Source organism: Oncorhynchus tshawytscha, linkage group LG32 (assembly GCF_018296145.1).
Source record: "Oncorhynchus tshawytscha isolate Ot180627B linkage group LG32, Otsh_v2.0, whole genome shotgun sequence".
Classification (NCBI taxonomy): Eukaryota; Metazoa; Chordata; class Actinopteri; order Salmoniformes; family Salmonidae; genus Oncorhynchus; species Oncorhynchus tshawytscha.
In genome coordinates, this window is record NC_056460.1 from 1,644,265 (window position 1) to 1,668,908 (window position 24,644).

Genomic DNA, 24,644 nt, shown 5'->3' on the forward strand with positions numbered 1-24,644 from the left:
CAGGACACTCCAGGAACCTATACTCTTTAGTGTGTATATTGATCAAAGTCACCTTGTCTGAGAGACATTTACATAGTTATACACAGCCCAATTTGGGATTACTATTTTGGGGCGAAATAGCGGCCACAACAGACAGACCTGATGGTAATAATAATATAAATAATATACTTTAGTATTCAATTCACACCGACATACTGTAGCTGTACATGAAACATTTGAAGTTACATAAATACATTGAAGTTACATAAATACAAAGCACGTGCTAAGGTACCATGCATCTGGCATGATGCCAAACCATATAGCTAATTGTTACTCAAATGGTAATTGGCTCCTTTCATTACTCTAATAATGTACAACCATCTATGTAGAATAACAAAGCATATTACACTAGAAACAGTAACAAACTACAGTATTGTATATTTTACAATTCGTTTGCATGACGCACGAGCAAAGTAATACAGCTAATGACATACATGAAAGGCATTGCAATTTGTGAGTAAATGCAACCAACCAACATTGATATGTAAGCAACTCTATCAATAACAAGATTATCATCATTAACTAAATTCTTGAATCGAATTTACAAACAAATATTTTCCAAGGCTGAAGCGTGACAAGAAATAACTACATTGAAAGACCTGCACCGTAGCGTTGTTTGTAGCTGCTTCTATTCGTGCAGAACAAATTCAATTCAATTCAATTCAAGGGCTTTATTGGCATGGGAAACATGTGTTAACATTGCCAAAGCAAGTGAGGTAGATAAAATATAAAGTGAAATAAACAATAAAAATTAACAGTAGACATCACACATACAGAAGTTTCAAAACAATAAAGACATTACAAATGTCATATTATATATATACAGTGTTTTAACAATGTACAAATGGTAAAGGACACAAGATAAAATAAATAAGCATAGATATGGGTTGTATTTACAATGGTGCGTGTTCTTCACTGGTTGCCCTTTTCTCGTGGCAACAGGTCACAAATCTTGCTGCTTTGATGGCACACTGTGGAATTTCACCCAGTAGATATGGGAGTTTTTCAAAATTGGATTTGTTTTCAAATTCTTTGTGGATCTGTGTAATCTGAGGGAAATATGTCTCTCTAATATGGTCATACATTGGGCAGGAGGTTAGGAAGTGCAGCTCAGTTTCCACCTCATTTTGTGGGCAGTGAGCACATAGCCTGTCTTCTCTTGAGAGCCATGTCTGCCTACGGCGGCCTTTCTCAATAGCAAGGCTATGCTCGCTGAGTCTGTACATAGTCAAAGCTTTCCTTAATTTTGGGTCAGTCACAGTGGTCAGGTATTCTGCCGCTGTGTACTCTCTGTGTAGGGCCAAATAGCATTCTAGTTTGCTCTGTTTTTTTGTTAATTCTTTCCAATGTGTCAAGTAATTATCTTTTTGTTTTCTCATGATTTGGTTGGGTCTAATTGTGCTGCTGTCCTGGGACTCTGTAGGGTGTGTTTGTGAACAGAGCCCCAGGACCAGCTTGCTTATGGGACTCTTCTCCAGGTTCATCTCTCTGTAGGTGATGGCTTTGTTGTGGAAGGTTTGGGAATCGCTTCCTTTTAGGTGGTTATAGAATTTAACAGCTCTTTTCTGGATTTTGATAATTAGTGGGTATCGGCCTAATTCTGCTCTGCATGCATTATTTGGTGTTCTACGTTGTACAATGGAGGATATTTTTGCAGAATTCTGCGTGCAGAGTCTCAATTTGGTATTTGTCCCATTTTGTGAAGTCTTGGTTGGTGAGTGGACCCCAGACCTCACAACCACAAAGGGCAATGGGCTCTATGACTGATTCAAGTATTTTTAGCCAGATCCTAATTGGTATGTTGAAATTTATGTTCCTTTTGATGGCATAGAATGCCCTTCTTGCCTTGTCTCTCAGATCGTTCACAGCTTTGTGGAAGTTACCTGTGGCGCTGATGTTTAGGCCAAGGTATGTATAGTTTTTTGTGTGCTCTAGGGCAACAGTGTCTAGATGGAATTTGTATTTGTGGTCCTGGTGACTGGGCCTTTTTTGGAACACCATTATTTTGGTCTTACTGAGATTTACTGTCAGGGCCCAGGTCTGACAGAATCTGTGCATAAGATCTAGGTGCTGCTGTAGGCCCTCCTTGGTTGGTGACAGAAGTACCAGATCATCAGCAAACAGCAGACATTTGACTTCGGATTCTAGTAGGGTGAGGCCGGGTGCTGCAGACTTTTCTAGTGCCCGCGCCAGTTCGTTGATATATATGTTGAAGAGGGTGGGGCTTAAGCTGCATCCCTGTCTAACCCCACGACCCTGTGTGAAGAAATTTGTGTGTTTTTTGCCAATTTTAACCGCCCACTTGTTGTTTGTGTACATGGATTTTATGATATCGTATGTTTTACCCCCAACACCACTTTCCATCAGTTTGTATAGCAGACCCTCATGCCAAATTGAGTCAAAGGCTTTTTTGAAATCAACAAAGCATGAGAAGACTTTGCCTTTGTTTTGGTTATTTTGGTTGTCAATTAGGGTGTGCAGGGTGAATACATGGTCTGTTGTACGGTAATTTGGTAAAAAGCCAATTTGACATTTGCTCAGTACATTGTTTTCATTGAGGAAGTGTACGAGTCTGCTGTTAATGATAATGCAGAGGATTTTCCCAAGGTTACTGTTGACGCATATTCCACGGTAGTTATTGGGGTCAAATTTGTCTCAATTTTTGTGGATTGGGGTGATCAGTCCTTGGTTCCAAATATTGGGGAAGATGCCAGAGCTAAGGATGATGTTAAAGAGTTTTAGTATAGCCAATTGGAATTTGTTGTCTGTATATTTGATCATTTCATTGAGGATACCATCAACACCACAGGCCTTTTTGGGTTGGAGGGTTTTTATTTTGTCCTGTAACTCATTCAATGTAATTGGAGAATCCAGTGGGTTCTGGTAGTCTTTAATAGTTGATTCTAAGATCTGTATTTGATCATGTATATGTTTTTGCTCTTTATTCTTTGTTATAGAGCCAAAAAGATTGGAGAAGTGGTTTACCCATACATCTCCATTTTGGATAGATAATTCTTTGTGTTGTTGTTTGTTTAGTGTTTTCCAATTTTCCCAGAAGTGGTTAGAGTCTATGGATTCTTCAATTACATTGAGCTGATTTCTGACATGCTGTTCCTTCTTTTTCCGTAGTGTATTTCTGTATTGTTTTAGTGATTCACCATAGTGAAGGCGTAGACTCAGGTTTTCCGGGTCTCTATGTTTTTGGTTGGACAGGTTTCTCAATTTCTTTCTTAGATTTTTGCATTCTTCATCAAACCATTTGTCATTGTTGTTAATTTTCTTCGGTTTTCTATTTGAGATTTTTAGATTTGATAGGGAGGCTGAGAGGTCAAATATACTGTTAAGATTTTCTACTGCTAAGTTTACACCTTCACTATTACAGTGGAACGTTTTACCCAGGAAATTGTCTAAAGGGGATTGAATTTGTTGTTGCCTAATTGTTTTTTGGTAGGTTTCCAAACTGCATTCCTTCCATCTATAGCATTTCTTAATGTTACTCAGTTCCTTTGGCTTTGATGCCTCATGATTGAGTATTGCTCTGTTTAAGTAGACTGTGATTTTGCTGTGGTCTGATAGGGGTGTCAGTGGGCTGACTGTGAACGCTCTGAGAGACTCTGGGTTGAGGTCAGTGATAAAGTAGTCTACAGTACTACTGCCAAGTTCTCTACTTCCTGTTTGCGTAGTCTTTCTAAGTACCAGAAAGCTCCACTAGGGGGCAAATAACACCATTGAACACAATGAAAATCCAATTTAACCATTGTAATAAAATAATCTGTTACCGTCTAACAGGATGGTAGCACAGCCAGTGTAACGGTGTAATGCAGCTACATGTTTTAAATATATTTAGCCTTTATTTAACTAGGCATGTCAGTTAAGAACAAATTCTTATTTACATTGACGGCCTGCCCCGGACAAACCCTAACCCAGACGATGCTGGGCCAATTGTGCGCTGCCCTATGGGACTCCCAATCATGGCCTGTTATGAAACAGCCTGGATTTGAACCAGGGTCTGTAGTGACGCCTCTAGCTTCCTCAACAACGGAGTAGCTTCCTCTGCTTTCCTCAACAATGGAGTAGCTTCCCCTGCTTTCATCAACAATGGAGTAGCTTCCCCTGCTTTCATCGACAATGGAGTAGCTTCCCCTGCTTTCATCAATAATGGAGTAACTTCCCCTGCTTTCATCAACAATGGAGTAGCTTCCCCTGGTTTCATCAACAATGGAGTAGCTTCCCCTACTTTCATCAACAATGGAGTAGCTTCCCCTGCTTTCCTCAACAATGGAGTAGCTTCCCCTGCTTTCATCAACAATGGAGTAGCTTCCCCTGCTTTCATCGACAATGGAGTAGCTTCCCCTGCTTTCATCAACAATGGAGTAACTTCCCCTGCTTTCATCAACAATGGAGTAGCTTCCCTGGTTTCATCAACAATGGAGTAGCTTCCCCTACTTTCATCAACAATGGAGTAGCTTCCCTGCTTTCATCAACAATGGAGTAGCTTCCCCTGCTTTCATCAACAATGGAGTAGCTTCCCCTGCTTTCATCAACAATGGAGTAGCTTCCCCTGCTTTCCTCAACAATGGAGTAGCTTCCCCTGCTTTCCTCAACAATGGAGTAGCTTCCCCTGCTTTCATCAACAATGGAGTAGCTTCCCCTGCTTTCATCATAGCATAAATCCATGTGATTTGGTTACTTTTCAGTCACATGTGCATACGGGAAAGGCGTGTCTGATTGTCTGCAGGTCAATGCAACTGAGAAATATGATCCTTGTAATTATTCTATGTATTCTATGTGAATTTCAGCAGTGGTAATGATTGTGAAATATTTTGTTCATTTCATGAGAGCAACATGATAATTAATGATTTCCGGACACAACTCATGTTATTCTGGTTGAACAGTGAGAGACTAGTTGATTAAGGAGTAAGGATTTTTTGTGAATGGTTAGGAAATAATATGTCATGTTTTACTCGTACCTCAGCCAGCATTGTGAATGGTTAGGAAATAAAATGTCATGTTTTACTCGTACCTCAGCCAGCATTGTGAATGGTGTCATTGAGGCGGTGACATACTAGAACCTGGCAGTAAATCGAATACTTAGGTGTTTTTAGTCATGCATGAAAGGTCTGGGGTGGTTCTGTGGTTATAAGTTACAGACCTTGGAATACATTTCTGGCCCTGCGGGCAGGGTCTGAATCAAACCCAATGTCCACCTGGTACACTGACAGGGTCTGAATCAAACCCAATGTCCACCTGGCACACTGGCAGGGTCTGAATCAAACCCAATGACCACCTGGTACACTGTCAGGGTCTGAATCAAACCCAATGTTAAGGGGAGGGAAGATTGGTCAAAGAGGGTGATGATTACTGTTGTTCTACTGCCTGATTGTTATGCAACAACACTGTTTACAAAAGCTTTGTTAAATCAGCACAAACGTTTTCAGCTGTGCTAACATAATTGCAAAAGGGTTTTCTAATGATAAACTTTGATTAGCTAACACAATGTGCCATTGGAACACAGGAGTGATGGTTGCTGATAATGGGCCTCTGTACACCTATGTAGATATTCCATTTAAAAAATCAGCTGTTTCCAGCTACAATAGTCATTTACAACATAAACAATGCCAACACGGAATTTCTGATCAATCTGATGTTATTTTAATGGACAAAAAAATGTGATTTTCTTTAAAAAACAAGGACATTTCTAAGTGACCCCAAACTTATGTACGGTAGTGTACATCTACATGATGTATTGTTACACCATGTAGGAGTAGTATGAACCTAGTCTGTTCATTATATACATCTACATGATGTATTGTTACTTATTTAGATTTAGTTTGACTTAATGAAACTGCCTTAAATGTGCGGTAGTAAACCTTTTTTATTCGCACTAATCAATCAACAACTTCAGGTCTTTGTATGTCTCAACATAATAGTATTATTTAATTAAATCCATTTAAAATAATCTTTGTCTGAAAATAAAATATGACCCTCAACTGCGTTTCCCTTCCAGTCAGCAGACGGCGATGTGCGTCTTTCAGGCGACGCTGCCAGCGTGACGTATAATCTAGTGGACGGTTCTTCAGAAACAGCTCGTCAACCACCTCCGTAGCTGTCTAGCCAACATAGCTGAAAGATTCAAGTTATTTATACGCTTTTGGTGTATATTAGCTACCGTGTTTTAGACACACTTCTGTCGTATCTACTTGTGAACCTATTTAATTTAATTTACGATATTTTGTATTAGTCAGCTACAGTATCTGTCTGGTTAAGTTAGCACTAGCCTAGTCGCTAATGATAATAGCTAGCTAGCTAACATCCCCGACCATGAGCTCCCTAAACTACTCCCCTCCTGTTAAAGAAGAGGAGGTCTGCTGGACGGAGAAAGAAGCTCTGGGGCTGAACATTGTTGTGAAAGAGGAGGAGGATGTCACAGTAAAACAAGAAGTAGAGGGTGAGGCTGTTACAGTGAAAGAAGAGCAAGACGTTTCAGTGAAAGAAGAGGAAGACGCGTTCAGAGTGAAAGATGAGGAGGATGTTACTGTGAAAGAAGAGGATGCAGTTTTTGGAGAGAAGATCGAAGGGGAGATTACTGTCACATTGAAAGATGAAGAGGTGGAGATAGGAGATCGGATTAACATCAGTAAGTACCGCCTTAAATTGGTTTTCAACTTTGGATATCTGGAGTTGGCTCGTCAATACCTCTTCAACGGAGGTCCCTGGGATGATGACTGACATGTCTAGAATCAGACGACGTAGAGAGCAAGCTACTCCTTGTTTTCTCTGTTCCGTTTCCAAAAAGTGAATTAACATATATATTTGAGAAGGGTCTATCTGCTGACCGCAGACTGGGGGGTATGGCATGTAGTGATTTTAATGTAGTGATGATTTACTACACACCGTGCCCCCCAATAGTGTCATGTGAGAGTTGGGTTGGTGTTATGGGTGTAAGATGGCACAGTGATGCCATCTGTTGGTAAATGTTAATTACTGCAACTCTTGTGTTTTACCGGGGTGCTTGAGATACCCGGATGTGTTGTCATGTACTGAACAAGACTGGTTACTCGCATCAATGCCTCTGTCTCGTCAATTAACATTCAAACAGTTGGCTACACCAAAAATCATGGATATAATGACAAGATGTCTCTGCCCTCACAAGTGGAGTCGTTTTCCACAAAGTGGCACGGTGGGTTGTCTAGCTTCCGCGTATCCACCAATCCAAAGAAATGATAGATCTTATTATTATTATCTATTGTTTATAATCTATCAGGGTTGTTGACGTCAACCGCCTGTATTCAATGGAGAGAGATGCTAAGCTATGAGCATGAATATGCATAGCGATCTGGAGACAACTCCAATAGTGTTTTTATCAAAGTTGTCGGAATGTCACGTGTCCTGTCCACTTAACAACCGAATAATTACCAAACTTCTGTTTGATCAAGTATACCTCACGTAGCAAATAAGCCATTCATTTTGTTGTTGACCAAATTCGACACTAGCCCACTGGCATGACCTAGAGAGATAAAACCACTTGGATGCAACCTACTGTAACCTACTGCCATGGCCTAGAGAGATACAACCTACCCTAACCTATTGGCTTGACCTAGAAAGATACAACCTACTATAAACTACTGCCATGGCCTAGAGAAATACAACCTACTGTAACCTACTGCCATGACCTAGAGAGATACAACCTACTGTAGCCTACTGGCATGACCTAGAGAGAGAGAACCACTTGGATACAACCTACTGTAACCTACTGCCATGACCTAGAGAGATACAACCTACTGTAGCCTACTGGCATGACCTAGATAGTTACAACCTACTGTTGGCTACTGGCATGACCTAGAGAGATACAACCTACTGTAGCCTACTGGCATGACCTAGAGAGATACAACCTACTGTAGCCTACTGGCATGACCTAGAGTGTTACAACCTACTGTAACCTACTGACATGACTTAGAGAGATCCAACCTACTGTAGGCTATTGACATGACCTGGAGAGATACAACCTACTGTAACCCACTGCCATGACCTAGAGAGATGCAACCTACTGTAGCCTACTGGCATGACCTATAGAGATTTAAACTACTGTAGCCTACTGGCATGACCAAGACAGATACAACCACTTGGATACAACCTACTGTTGCCTACTGGCATGACCAAGAGAGAGAGAACCACTTGGATACAACCTACTGTAACTTACTGTAGGCTACTGGCATGACCTGGAGAGATACAACCTACTGTAACCTTCTGGCATAACCTAGAGAGAGAAAAACCAACCTTAGCCTACTGGCATGACCTAGAGAGATAAAACCTACTGTAACCTACTGGCATGGCCTAGAGAGTTACAACATACTGTTGCCTACTGGCATGACCTGGAGAGATACAACCTACTGTATCCTACTGGCATGACCTAGAGTGATACAGCCTAATGTAGCCTACTGGCATGACCAAGAGAGTTACAACCTACTGTAACCTACTGGCATGAACTAGAGAGATAAAACCTACTGTAACCTACTGGCATGACCTAGAGAGATACAACCACTTGGATACAACCTACTGTTGCCTACTGGCATGACCTAGAGAGAGAGAACCACTTGGATACAACCTACTGTAACCTACTGCCATGACCTAGAGAGATGCAACCTACTGTTGCCTACTGGCATGACCTAGAGAGAGAGAACCACTTGGATACAACCTACTGTAACCTACTGCCATGACCTAGAGAGATAAAACCTACTGTAGCCCACTGACATGACCTAGAGAGAGAGAACAACTTGGATACAACCTACTGTAACCTACTGCCATGACCTAGAGAGATAAAACCTACTGTAGCCTACTGGCATGACCTAGAGAGTTACAACCTACTGTAACCTACTGTAGGCTACTGGCATGACCTAGAGAGATACAACCTACTGTAACCTATTGGCATGACCTAGAGAGATAAAACCTACTGTAGCCTACTGGCATGACCTAGAGAGTTTCAACCTACTGTAACCTATTGGCATGACCTAGAGAGATACAACCTACTGTAGGCTACTGGCATGACCTGGAGAGATACAACTTACTGTAACCTACTGGCATGACCTAGAGAGATACAACCTACCTTAGCCTACTGGCATGACCAAGAGAGTTACAACCTACTGTAACCTACTGGCATGAACTAGAGAGTTTCAACCTACTGTAACCTATTGGCATGACCTAGAGAGATACAACCTACTGTAGGCTACTGGCATGATCTGGAGAGATACAACTTACTGTAACCTACTGGCATGACCTAGAGAGATTCAACCTACTGTTGCCTACTGGCATGACCTAGAGAGAGAGAACCACTTGGATACAACCTACTGTAACCTACTGCCATGACCTAGAGAGATAAAACCTACTGTAGCCTAAACATGACCTAGAGAGATACAACCTACTGTAACCTACTGCCATGACCTAGAGAGATGCAACTTACTGTAGCCTACTGGCATGACCAAGACAGATACAACCACTTGGATACAACTTACTGTTGCCTACAGGCATGACCAAGAGAGAGAGAACCACTTGGATACAACCTACTGTAACTTACTGTAGGCTACTGGCATGACCTGGAGAGATACAACCTACTGTAACCTTCTGGCATAACCTAGAGAGAGAAAAACCAACCTTAGCCTACTGGCATGACCTAGAGAGATACAACCTACTGTAGCCTACTGGCATGACCTAGAGCGTTACAACCTACTGTAACCTACTGCCATGACCTAGAGAGATGCAACTTACTGTAGCCTACTGGCATGACCAAGACAGATACAACCACTTGGATACAACTTACTGTTGCCTACAGGCATGACCAAGAGAGAGAGAACCACTTGGATACAACCTACTGTAACTTACTGTAGGCTACTGGCATGACCTGGAGAGATACAACCTACTGTAACCTTCTGGCATAACCTAGAGAGAGAAAAACCAACCTTAGCCTACTGGCATGACCTAGAGAGATAAAACCTACTGTAACCTACTGGCATGGCCTAGAGAGTTACAACATACTGTTGCCTACTGGCATGACCTAGAGAGATACAACCTACTGTATCCTACTGGCATGACCTAGAGCGATACAGCCTAATGTATCCTACTGGCATGACCTAGAGCGTTACAACCTACTGTAACCTACTGACATGACTTAGAGAGATCCAACCTACTGTAGGCTATTGACATGACCTGGAGAGATACAACCTACTGTAACCTACTGCCATGACCTAGAGAGATGCAACCTACTGTAGCCTACTGGCATGACCTATAGAGATTTAAACTACTGTAGCCTACTGGCATGACCAAGACAGATACAACCACTTGGATACAACCTACTGTTGACTACAGGCATGACCAAGAGAGAGAGAACCACTTGGATACAACCTACTGTAACTTACTGTAGGCTACTGGCATGACCTGGAGAGATACAACCTACTGTAACCTACTGCCATGACCTAGAGAGATACAACCTACTGTAGCCTACTGGCATGACCTAGAGAGAGAGAACCACTTGGATACAACCTACTGTAACCTACTGCCATGACCTAGAGAGATACAACCTACTGTAACCTTCTGGCATAACCTAGAGAGAGAAAAACCAACCTTAGCCTACTGGCATGACCTAGATAGTTACAACCTACTGTTGGCTACTGGCATGACCTAGAGAGATCCAACCTACTGTAGCCTACTGGCATGACCTAGAGTGTTACAACCTACTGTAACCTACTGACATGACTTAGAGAGATCCAACCTACTGTAGGCTATTGACATGACCTGGAGAGATACAACCTACTGTAACCTACTGCCATGACCTAGAGAGATGCAACCTACTGTAGCCTACTGGCATGACCTATAGAGATACAACCTACTGTAGCCTACTGGCATGACCTAGAGAGATACAACCTACTGTAACCTTCTGGCATAACCTAGAGAGAGAAAAACCAACCTTAGCCTACTGGCATGACCTAGATAGTTACAACCTACTGTTGGCTACTGGCATGACCTAGAGAGATCCAACCTACTGTAGGCTATTGACATGACCTGGAGAGATACAACCTACTGTAACCTACTGCCATGACCTAGAGAGATGCAACCTACTGTAGCCTACTGGCATGACCTATAGAGATTTAAACTACTGTAGCCTACTGGCATGACCAAGACAGATACAACCACTTGGATACAACCTACTGTTGCCTACTGGCATGACCAAGAGAGAGAAACCACTTGGATACAACCTACTGTAACTTACTGTAGGCTACTGGCATGACCTGGAGAGATACAACCTACTGTAACCTTCTGGCATAACCTAGAGAGAGAAAAACCAACCTTAGCCTACTGGCATGACCTAGAGAGATAAAACCTACTGTAACCTACTGGCATGGCCTAGAGAGTTACAACCTACTGTAACCTACTGGCATGACCTGGAGAGATACAACCTACTGTATCCTACTGGCATGACCTAGAGTGATACAGCCTAATGTAGCCTACTGGCATGACCAAGAGAGTTACAACCTACTGTAACCTACTGGCATGACCAAGAGAGATTACAACCTACTGTAACCTACTGGCATGACCTAGAGAGATACAACCACTTGGATACAACCTACTGTTGCCTACTGGCATGACCTAGAGAGAGAGAACCACTTGGATACAACCTACTGTAACCTACTGCCATGACCTAGAGAGATGCAACCTACTGTTGCCTACTGGCATGACCTAGAGAGAGAGAGAACCACATGGATACAACCTACTGTAACCTACTGCCATGACCTAGAGAGATAAAACCTACTGTAGCCCACTGACATGACCTAGAGAGAGAGAACAACTTGGATACAACCTACTGTAACCTACTGCCATGACCTAGAGAGATAAAACCTACTGTAGCCTACTGGCATGACCTAGAGAGTTACAACCTACTGTAACCTACTGTAGGCTACTGGCATGACCTAGAGAGATACAACCTACTGTAACCTATTGGCATGACCTAGAGAGATACAACCTACTGTAGGCTACTGGCATGACCTAGAGAGTTACAACCTACTGTAACCTACTGGCATGACCTAGAGAGATACAACCTACTTTAGTCTACTGGCATGACCTAGAGAGTTACAACCTACTGTAACCTACTGGCATGAACTAGAGAGTTTCAACCTACTGTAACCTATTGGCATGACCTAGAGAGATACAACCTACTGTAGGCTACTGGCATGATCTGGAGAGATACAACTTACTGTAACCTACTGGCATGACCTAGAGAGATTCAACCTACTGTTGCCTACTGGCATGACCTAGAGAGAGAGAACCACTTGGATACAACCTACTGTAACCTACTGCCATGACCTAGAGAGATAAAACCTACTGTAGCCTAAACATGACCTAGAGAGATACAACCTACTGTAGCCTACTGGCATGACCTAGAGCGTTACAACCTACTGTAACCTACTGCCATGACCTAGAGAGATGCAACTTACTGTAGCCTACTGGCATGACCAAGACAGATACAACCACTTGGATACAACTTACTGTTGCCTACAGGCATGACCAAGAGAGAGAGAACCACTTGGATACAACCTACTGTAACTTACTGTAGGCTACTGGCATGACCTGGAGAGATACAACCTACTGTAACCTTCTGGCATAACCTAGAGAGAGAAAAACCAACCTTAGCCTACTGGCATGACCTAGAGAGATACAACCTACTGTATCCTACTGGCATGACCTAGAGCGATACAGCCTAATGTATCCTACTGGCATGACCTAGAGCGTTACAACCTACTGTAACCTACTGACATGACTTAGAGAGATCCAACCTACTGTAGGCTATTGACATGACCTGGAGAGATACAACCTACTGTAACCTACTGCCATGACCTAGAGAGATGCAACCTACTGTAGCCTACTGGCATGACCTATAGAGATTTAAACTACTGTAGCCTACTGGCATGACCAAGACAGATACAACCACTTGGATACAACCTACTGTAACTACAGGCATGACCAAGAGAGAGAGAACCACTTGGATACAACCTACTGTAACTTACTGTAGGCTACTGGCATGACCTGGAGAGATACAACCTACTGTAACCTTCTGGCATAACCTAGAGAGAGAAAAACCAACCTTAGCCTACTGGCATGACCTAGAGAGATAAAACCTACTGTAACCTACTGGCATGGCCTAGAGAGTTACAACATACTGTTGCCTACTGGCATGACCTAGAGAGATACAACCTACTGTTGCCTACTGGCATGACCTAGAGAGATACAACCTACTGTATCCTACTGGCATGACCTAGAGCGATACAGCCTAATGTATCCTACTGGCATGACCAAGAGAGTTACAACCTACTGTAACCTACTGGCATGAACTAGAGAGATAAAACCTACTGTAACCTACTGGCATGACCTAGAGAGATACAACCACTTGGATACAACCTACTGTTGCCTACTGGCATGACCTAGAGAGAGAGAACCACTTGGATACAACCTACTGTAACCTACTGCCATGACCTAGAGAGATAAAACCTACTGTAGCCCACTGACATGACCTAGAGAGTTACAACCTACTGTAACCTACTGTAGGCTACTGGCATGACCTAGAGAGATACAACCTACTGTAATCTATTGGCATGACCTAGAGAGATAAAACCTACTGTAGCCTACTGGCATGACCTAGAGAGTTTCAACCTACTGTAACCTATTGGCATGACCTAGAGAGATACAACCTACTGTAGGCTACTGGCATGACCTGGAGAGATACAACTTACTGTAACCTACTGGCATGACCTAGAGAGATACAACCTACCTTAGCCTACTGGCATGACCAAGAGAGTTACAACCTACTGTAACCTACTGGCATGAACTAGAGAGTTTCAACCTACTGTAACCTATTGGCATGACCTAGAGAGATACAACCTACTGTAGGCTACTGGCATGATCTGGAGAGATACAACTTACTGTAACCTACTGGCATGACCTAGAGAGATTCAACCTACTGTTGCCTACTGGCATGACCTAGAGAGAGAGAACCACTTGGATACAACCTACTGTAACCTACTGCCATGACCTAGAGAGATAAAACCTACTGTAGCCTAAACATGACCTAGAGAGATACAACCTACTGGAGCCTACTGGCATGACCTAGAGCGTTACAACCTACTGTAACCTACTGACATGACTTAGAGAGATCCAACCTACTGTAGGCTATTGACATGACCTGGAGAGATACAACCTACTGTAACCTACTGCCATGACCTAGAGAGATGCAACCTACTGTAACCTACTGGCATGACCTATAGAGATTTAAACTACTGTAGCCTACTGGCATGACCAAGACAGATACAACCACTTGGATACAACTTACTGTTGCCTACAGGCATGACCAAGAGAGAGAGAACCACTTGGATACAACCTACTGTAACCTACTGTAACCTACTGCCATGACCTAGAGAGTTAAAACCTACTGTAGGCTACTGGCATGACCTAGAGAGATACAACCTACTGTAACCTATTGGCATGACCTAGAGAGATAAAACCTACTGTAGCCTACTGGCATGACCTAGAGAGTTACAACCTACTTTAACCTACTGTAGGCTACTGGCATGACCTAGAGAGTTTCAACCTACTGTAACATATTGGCATGACCTAGAGAGATACAACCTACTGTAGGCTACTGGCATGACCTAGAGAGATACAACCTACCTTAGCCTACTGGCATGACCAAGAGAGTTAAAACCTACTGTAACCTACTGGCATGAACTAGAGAGATACAACCTACTGTAACCTATTGGCATGACCTAGAGAGATACAACCTACTGTAGGCTACTGGCATGATCTGGAGAGATACAACTTACTGTAACCTACTGGCATGACCTAGAGAGATACAACATACTGTTGCCTACTGGCATGACCTAGAGAGATACAACCTACTGTTGCCTACTGGCATGACCTAGAGAGATACAACCTACTGTATCCTACTGGCATGACCTAGAGCGATACAGCCTAATGTATCCTACTGGCATGACCAAGAGAGTTACAACCTACTGTAACCTACTGGCATGAACTAGAGAGATAAAACCTACTGTAACCTACTGGCATGACCTAGAGAGATACAACCACTTGGATACAACCTACTGTTGCCTACTGGCATGACCTAGAGAGAGAGACACCACTAACCTGGATACAACCTACTGTAACCTACTGGCATGAACTAGAGAGATAAAAACCTACTGTAACCTACTGGCATGACCTAGAGACATACAACCACTTGGATACAACCTACTGTAACCTACTGCCATGACCTAGAGAGATAAAACCTACTGTAGCCCACTGACATGACCTAGAGAGAGAGAACAACTTGGATACAACCTACTGTAACCTACTGCCATGACCTAGAGAGATAAAACCTACTGTAGCCTACTGGCATGACCTAGAGAGTTACAACCTACTGTAACCTACTGTAGGCTACTGGCATGACCTAGAGAGATACAACCTACTGTAATCTATTGGCATGACCTAGAGAGATAAAACCTACTGTAGCCTACTGGCATGACCTAGAGAGTTTCAACCTACTGTAACCTATTGGCATGACCTAGAGAGATACAACCTACTGTAGGCTACTGGCATGACCTGGAGAGATACAACTTACTGTAACCTACTGGCATGACCTAGAGAGATACAACCTACCTTAGCCTACTGGCATGACCAAGAGAGTTACAACCTACTGTAACCTACTGGCATGAACTAGAGAGTTTCAACCTACTGTAACCTATTGGCATGACCTAGAGAGATACAACCTACTGTAGGCTACTGGCATGATCTGGAGAGATACAACTTACTGTAACCTACTGGCATGACCTAGAGAGATTCAACCTACTGTTGCCTACTGGCATGACCTAGAGAGAGAGAACCACTTGGATACAACCTACTGGCATAACCTACTGCCATGACCTAGAGAGATAAAACCTACTGTAGCCTAAACATGACCTAGAGAGATACAACCTACTGGAGCCTACTGGCATGACCTAGAGCGTTACAACCTACTGTAACCTACTGACATGACTTAGAGAGATCCAACCTACTGTAGGCTATTGACATGACCTGGAGAGATACAACCTACTGCCATGACCTAGAGAGATGCAACCTACTGTAGCCTACTGGCATGACCTATAGAGATTTAAACTACTGTAGCCTACTGGCATGACCAAGACAGATACAACCACTTGGATACAACTTACTGTTGCCTACAGGCATGACCAAGAGAGAGAGAACCACTTGGATACAACCTACTGTAACTTACTGTAGGCTACTGGCATGACCTGGAGAGATACAACCTACTGTAACCTACTGCCATGACCTAGAGAGATAAAACCTACTGTAGCCTACTGGCATGACCCAGAGAGTTACAACCTACTTTAACCTACTGTAGGCTACTGGCATGACCTAGAGAGTTTCAACCTACTGTAACATATTGGCATGACCTAGAGAGATACAACCTACTGTAGGCTACTGGCATGACCTGGAGAGATACAACCTACCTTAGCCTACTGGCATGACCAAGAGAGTTACAACCTACTGTAACCTACTGGCATGAACTAGAGAGTTTCAACCTACTGTAACCTATTGGCATGACCTAGAGAGATACAACCTACTGTAGGCTATTGGCATGATCTGGAGAGATACAACTTACTGTAACCTACTGGCATGACCTAGAGAGATTCAACCTACTGTTGCCTACTGGCATGACCTAGAGAGAGAGAACCACTTGGATACAACCTACTGTAACCTACTGCCATGACCTAGAGCGATAAAACCTACTGTAGCCTAAACATGACCTAGAGAGTTACAACCTACTGTAACCTACTGTAGGCTACTGGCATGACCTAGAGAGATACAACCTACTGTAGGCTACTGGCATGACCTAGAGAGATACAACCTACTGTAGGCTACTAGCATGACCTAGAGAGTTTCAACCTACTGTAACCTACCGGCATGACCTAGAGAGATACAACCTACTGTAGGCTACTGGCATGACCTAGAGAGTTTCAACCTACTGTAACCTACTGGCATGACCTAGAGAGATACAACCTACCTTAGCCTACTGGCATGACCAAGAGAGTTACAACCTACTGTAACCTACTGGCATGAACTAGAGAGATAAAACCTACTGTAACCTACTGGCATGACCTAGAGACATACAACCACTTGGATACAACCTACTGTTGCCTACTGGCATGACCTAGAAAGAGAGAACCACTTGGATACAACCTACTGTAACCTACTGCCATGACCTAGAGAGATAAAACCTACTGTAGCCTACTGGCATGACCTAGAGAGTTACAACCTACTGTAGGCTACTGGCATGACCTAGAGAGATACAACCTACTGTAGCCTACCGGCATGACCTAGAGAGATACAACCTACTGTAGCCTACTGGCATGACCTAGAGAGTTTCAACCTACTGTAACCTACCGGCATGACCTAGAGAGATACAACCTACTGTAGGCTACTGGCATGACCTAGAGAGTTTCAACCTACTGTAACCTATTGGCATGACCTAGAGAGATACAACCTACTGTAGGCTACTGGCATGACCTGGAGAGATACAACCTACTGTAACCTACTGGCATGACCTAGAGAGATACAACCTACTGTAATCTACTTGCATGACCTAGAGAGAGACAACCACTTGGATACAACCTACTGTTGCCTTCTGGCCATGACCTAGAGAGAGAGAGAACCACTTGGATACAACCTACTGTAACCTACTGCCATGACCTAGAGAGATACAACCTACTGTAGCCTACAGGCATGACCTAGAGAGAGAGAACCACTTGGATACAACCTACTGTAACCTACTGCCATGACCTAGAGAGATACAACCTACTGTTGCCTACTGGCATGACCTAGAGCGAGAGAACCACCTGGATACAACCTACTGTAACCTACTACCATGACCAAGAGAGATACAACCTACTGTAGCCTACTGGCATTACCTAGAGAGCGAGAACCACTTGGATACAACCTACTGTAACCTACTGGCATGACCTAGAGAGATACAACTTACTGTAGCCTACTGGCATGACCTAGAGAGATACAACCTACTGTAGCCTACTGGAATGACCTAGAGATATACAACCTACTGTAACCTACTGGCATGAACTAGAGAGATTTAACCTACTGTAGCCTACTGGCATGACCTAGAGAGATACAACCTACTGTAGCCTACTGGAATGACCTAGAGATATACAACCTACTGTAACCTACTGGCATGAACTAGAGAGATTTAACCTACTGTAGCCTACTGGCATGACCTACAGAGATACCACCACTGGTATTGTCTGAAGATTGATCATTTAATAAAAAATGTCAGTTTTAGAATAAGACTGTAACGTAACAAAATGTGTAAGAAGGGACTGAATGCATGTATGTTGTATGTTCTAGGGCTGTCCCAGATAAATAAAAAAAGTATTTTCTTTCTACCAATTGATTGTTTGAAATGTTATGTGTATTTTTCCATATAGACACACAGAACCATATAGAACTTGAACTGAACTGATGTTTCAAGCGTTTGATTAAATAATTAAGACCCACAAATGACTTGAGGAAGCCAGAGATCAATTTAACCAGAAGAAAATAACCAATTCCCGATCTGCTGCTGGCCTTCGTAAATTCTGACATTATGCTCCTGACGTTTCTGGTAAAATTGGTAAACTTTTTCAACTTCCATTTTGAGTGCCAATTTATTTGACCATTTCTACCGATCTTTGTGCCAATTATGAACGAGTTACAACACTTGTTTGGCCCCGACACTTCCTGGGTTGGTGAAGTGCGGTATTAAATTTAACAAATAAATCAGAGGCTCTCGCTCCTCACCTGTAGAAGGCGGGGCTTCCAGCGAGGTGTGGATTTAATAGTATGTTGCACGTAGTTTCCCTCCTTCAGTAGTTAGTAGTTATAACGTTAAGCTTGTCATATGTTGAACTTAAATACTGGATCTTGCTGTCAGACAGTTTTTTTGTATTCAGATCTCTGAAATATACTCTAACTACGCAACATTTAGTGTCTCCTTATGTTATGCTGGGAAAACAGTTTTCATGGGCACAGAAATCCTAAATAATTTCAGAGTTTGCTAAATCCGAGTCACCTTAAGTTGATTGACAACACCCAAATGGATACTGTCATTAATGTGGTTTTTCAATAATTACTCATAATTCTTAATACTGTAGCTGTGTAGTTACAGTCACATGTTCAACTATCATCAGCTGATCCCGGAAATCATTTTCTGAATGACAGTCACATGACAAACATCACGACATGCAACTACAGCCAAAGTGCTTCTTCATTCATTACTCTGGTAAAGACAGTTATGCCGTGCTCCACGTTGGATCCAACATCTCTAACAAATTGATGTTTATAATGTTATTGTCTGCTTGATTTACAGTAGTCTCTCGTTAGTCTGTTTGGCCATGCTGCTGCTCCAGTTTCAACTTCCACCTGACTGTGCTGCTGCTCCAGTTTCAACTGTTCTGCCTTATTATTATTCGACCATGCTGGTCATTTATGAACATTTGAACATCTTGGCCATGTTCTGTTATAATCTCCACCCGGCACAGCCAGAAGAGGACTGGCCACCCCACATAGCCTGGTTCCTCTCTAGGTTTCTTCCTAGGTTTTGGCCTTTCTAGGGAGTTTTTCCTAGCCACCGTGCTTCTACACCTGCATTGCTTGCTGTTTGGGGTTTTAGGCTGGGTTTCTGTACAGCACTTTGAGATATCAGCTGATGTACGAAGGGCTATATAAATAAATTTGATTTGATTTGCACACAGAGATACTTAGCTCATTACATGGCCCATTACATTGCACTCCACAAGAGAGACTGGCATAACAGGTAGTCAGCCTGCCATGGAGTGCAGCAAGGAGCCAAGGTAAGGTGCTAGCTAGCATTAAATGTATCTTATAAAAAACAATAAATCTTAACAATCACTAGTTAACTACACATTGTTGATGAAATTACTAGTTTATCTAGCGTGTCCTGCGTTGCATATAATTGATGTTAATTTATCATTGAATCACAGCCTACTTCGCCAAACGGGAGATTTAACAAGCGCATTCGCAAAAAAAGCAGTCATTGCACCAATGTGTACCTACCTAACCATTAACATCAACGCCTTTCTTAAAATCAATACACAAGTAAAACATTTAAACCTGCACATTTAGTTAATATTGCCTGCTAACATGAATTTCTTTTAACTAGGGAAATTGTGTCACTTCTCTTGCGTTCTGTGCAACAGAGTCAGGGTATATGCAGCAGTTTGGGCCGCCTGGCTCATTGCGAACTGTGAAGACTTTCTTTTTAACAAAGACAGCCAACTTCGCCAAACGGGATGATTTAACAAAAGTACATTTGCGAAAAAAGCACAATCGTTGCACAAATGTACCTAATCATAAACATCAATTCCTTTCTTAAAATCAGTACACAGAAGTATATATTTTTTAACCTGCATATTTAGTTAAAAGAAATTCATGTTAACGGGCAATATTAAACTAGGGAAAGTCGTCACTTCTCTTGCGTTCATTGCACTCAAAGTCAGGGTATATGCAACAGTTTGGGTAGCCTGGATCGTTGCAAACTAATTTTACGTAATTATGACATAACATAGAAGGTTGTGCAATGTAACAGGAATATTTAGTCTTATGGATGCCACCCGTTAGATAAAATACGGAAAGTTTCCGTATTTCACTGAAAGAATAAACATTTCGTTTTTGAAATGATAGTTTCCGGATTTGACCATATTAATGACCTAAGGCCAGTATTTCTGTGTGTTATTGTATTATAATTGTCTATGATTTAAAGGGAGCGGTCTGACTGAGCGGTGGTAGGCAGCAGCACGCTCGTAATCATTCATTCAAACAGCACTTTACTGCGTTTGCTAGCAGCTCTTCGCAATGCTTCAAGCATTGCGCTGTTTATGACTTCAAGCCTATCAACTCCCGATATTAGGCTGGTGTAACCGATGTGAAATGGCTAGCTAGTTAGCGTCAAACGTCACTCGCTCTGAGACTTGGAGTGGTTGTTCCCCTTGCTCTGCATGGGTAACGCTGCTTCGAGGGTGGCTGTTGTCGATGTGTTCCTGGTTCGAGCCCAGGTAAGGGCGAGGAGAGGGACGGAAGCTATACTGTTACTCTGGCAATACTAAAGTGCCGATTAGAACATCCAATAGTCAAAGGTATATGAAATACAAATGGTATAGAGAGAAATAGTCCTATAATAACTACAACTTAAAACTTCTTACCTGGGAATATTGAAGACTCATGTTAAAAGGAACCACCAGCTTTCATATGTTCTCATGTTTAAGTTCCTTGCTCAGAACGTTAGCTTTTTTACATGGCACATATTGCACTTTTACTTTCTTCTCCAAGACTTTGTTTTTGCATTATGTATACGAAATTGAACATGTTTCATTATTTATTTGAGACTAAATTGATTTTATTGATGTATTATATTAAGTTAAAATAAAAGTGTTCATTGTTCATTCAGTATTGTTGTAATTGTCATTATTACAAATATATATATAAATCGTCCAATTAATCGGTATCGGCTTTTTTTTGGTACTCCAATAAATCGGTATCCATGTTGAAAAATCATAATCGGTCGACCTCAAGTGTAGAGAATTGTTCCTTGACGGATAGGCTATTGTACAACACACAGAGCTATTTTCCTTTATTCAGGACATTTAGAATGACAACACATTAAAGAGTAGCCTAGTGGGAAATACCTGATATATAAATTATTTAATAGTCCTGGTCTATATTGTTGTTAGGTGAAGTTATGGGTCCTACAGTAGGTCTATGGTATTGGCATAACTAGTTGTTTCCTAATTAGCATGGAGGGGCTTCTGCAACCAAATTGCGTGTGCATCGCCCTCGTGCACTAATTTTAGTAAACACAGAAAGGGGCCTGTGTTGGAGACCAAAAGTCTTCTGGCACACCGCTTAGGATTTCAACAACTTTAATAACTTATTTTTTGCCTACAATCATCGATGTTACTACTAATGTGAAAACAAAACTAAATTTGACTATTGTTGCTCACTTGACTGTCTTAAGACAATTGTCAAATAATTTTAACATTCATTAGACGTCAATTGTTGTTCAACATCATGGCTTCGAAATTTTACAGTGGATTTCTGCTATTGTGGGCCTTAAAACCATACTATACTATATTGGAAACCAAAAGTCGATTGGCACACTGCTTAGGATTTCAACAACTTTAATAACTGTTTCCTAGCCTACAATAATCAATATTACTACTAATGTGAAAACAAGATGAAAATATGACTGTTCTTTCTCATTTTAAGACATTTGTTAAATAATTTTAACATTCATTACAGACATCAATTGTTGTACAACGTAATGGCTGTCGGCATCACCTTTTACAGTGGATTTCTGCTGTTGTGGGCCTTTAACCGTATGTCTGACTTTGTTGTTCACACAGGAGAGAGAAGTGACTACCGTGGGTCCTCTGGGGAGCCTCAACAAAATCATGATGCTGACATGGCAGAGAAGAGTCTCCCCAGATCAAAACACCTCAAACACCAGCGGAAACCCACAGGGAAGAAATCTCATTGCTGCTCTGACTGTGGGAAACATTGCAAGTCTTCATCAGAACTTAAAATACACCAGCGAGTACACACAGGAGAGAAATCTTATAGATGTACTCAATGTGGGAAGAGTTATTTAAGATCAAAATCACTAAAAGTACACATGAGAATTCACACAACAGAAAAAGCTTATAGCTGTGATCAATGTGGGAAGAGTTTCACTACATCTAGCTATCTGACAATACACCAGAGAACACATACAGGAGAGAAACCGTATAGCTGTACTCAATGTGGAAAGAGTTTCACTCATTCAAGCAACCTGTTATCGCACCAGAGAAAACACACAGGAGAGAAATCTTATAGCTGTGATCAATGTGGGAAGAGTTTTACTCAGTCAAGCAACCTGGTATCACACCAGAGAACACACACAGGAGAGAAACCTTATACCTGTGCTCAATGTGGGAAGAGTTTTACTACGTCTAGCCATCTGATTGTACACCAGAGAACACACACAGGAGAGAAACCGTATAGCTGTACTCAATGTGGGAAGAGTTTCACTCACTTAAGCAGCCTGGTATCACACAAGAGAAAACACACAGGAGAGAAACCTTATAGCTGTGATCAATGTGGGATGAGTTTTACTACATCGAGCCATCAGATTGTACACCAGAGAACACACACAGGAGAGAAACCTTATAGCTGTACTCAATGTGGGAAGAGTTTCACTCACTTAAGCAGCCTGGTATCACACAAGAGAAAACACACAGGAGAGAAACCTTATAGCTGTGATCAATGTGGGATGAGTTTTTCTACATCTAGCCATCAGATTGTACACCAGAGAACACACACAGGAGAGAAATCTCATAGCTGTGATCAATGTGACAAAAGATACTCTGATAAAAGATCTCTGATCAAACATCAGAAAATACATACATGAAGGAGTTGTTTCATGATTTCAATTAAATAATGTCACAATGTAGAATGTTTTACACATTGTAGTAGCAGTTTTTTAATGATGTCACAATGTATAACCCTAAACGTTTGTCCCCTGTTAAATTGATTTCAGCATGATATGGATATTAGCCTCATCAATGGAAATTGTTTTGTACTTTGCTCAGTTCTTCTTTCCCTCGATCCTGACTAGTCTGCCAGTCCCTGCCACTGAAAACATCCCCACAGCATCATGCTGCCACCACCATGCTTCACCGTAATGATGGTGCCTGGTTTCCTCCAGATGTGATGCTTTGCATTCAGGCCAAAGAGTTCAATCTTGGTTTCATCAGACCAGAGAATCTTGTTTTTCATGGTCTGAGATGCCTTTTTTTGAACTCCAAGTGGGCTGTCATGTGACTTTTATTGAGGAGTGGCTTCCGGCTGGCCACTCTATTAGAGGTCGACCGATTAATTGGAATGGCCGATTAATTAGGGCCAATTTCAAGTTTTCATAACAATCGGAAATTGGTATTTTTGGACACCGATTTGGGCAAATTTAAACCAAATTGAACACGTTTCATTATTTATTTGAGGCTAAATTGATTTTATTGATGTATTATATTAAGTTAAAATAAGTGTTCATTCAGTATTGTTGTAATTGTCATTATTACAAACAACTAAAAAAATCATTCGATTAATCGGTATCGGCTTTTTTGGTCCTCCAATAATCGGTATCTGCGTTGAAAAATCATAAACGGTCGACCTCTACACTCTATCATAAGGCCTGATTGATAGAGTGCTGTAAAGATGGTTGTCCTTCTGGAAGGTTCTCCCATCTCCACAGAGGATCTCTGGAGCTCTGTCACAGTGACCAGCGGGTTCTTGGTCACATCCTTGAACAAGGCCCTTCTCCCCTGATTGCTATGTTTGAAGAGTCTTGGTGGTTCCAAACATCTTCCATTTAAGAATGATGGAGGCCACTGTGTTCTTGGGGACCTTCAATACTGCAGACATTTTTTGGTACCCTTTCCCAGATCTGTGCCTCGACACAATCTTGTCTCGGA

General features: G+C 42.0%; 1 protein-coding gene across 1 annotated transcript; it reads left to right on the top strand.

Annotated features, from left to right (window-relative positions):
• Positions 1 to 6,114: 6,114 nt before the first annotated feature.
• On the top strand, positions 6,115 to 23,837 carry LOC112257882 (zinc finger protein 664-like). Its single transcript, XM_042310855.1, has 2 exons — positions 6,115 to 6,676; positions 22,542 to 23,837. Exons 1-2 carry the CDS (start codon positions 6,361 to 6,363, stop codon positions 23,582 to 23,584), a joined length of 1,359 nt encoding a protein of 452 aa, XP_042166789.1. The 5' UTR covers positions 6,115 to 6,360; the 3' UTR covers positions 23,585 to 23,837.
• Positions 23,838 to 24,644: the final 807 nt, after the last annotated feature.

Bases quoted from the DNA above. Each gene is read 5' to 3' on its own strand.
- LOC112257882 (XM_042310855.1), top strand. From the start codon at position 6,361: ATGAGCTCCCTAAACTACTCCCCTCCTGTTAAAGAAGAGGAGGTCTGC. The intron at 6,677-22,541 runs GTAAGTACCGCC...TTGTTCACACAG, and splicing joins AGGAGATCGGATTAACATCA to GAGAGAGAAGTGACTACCGT.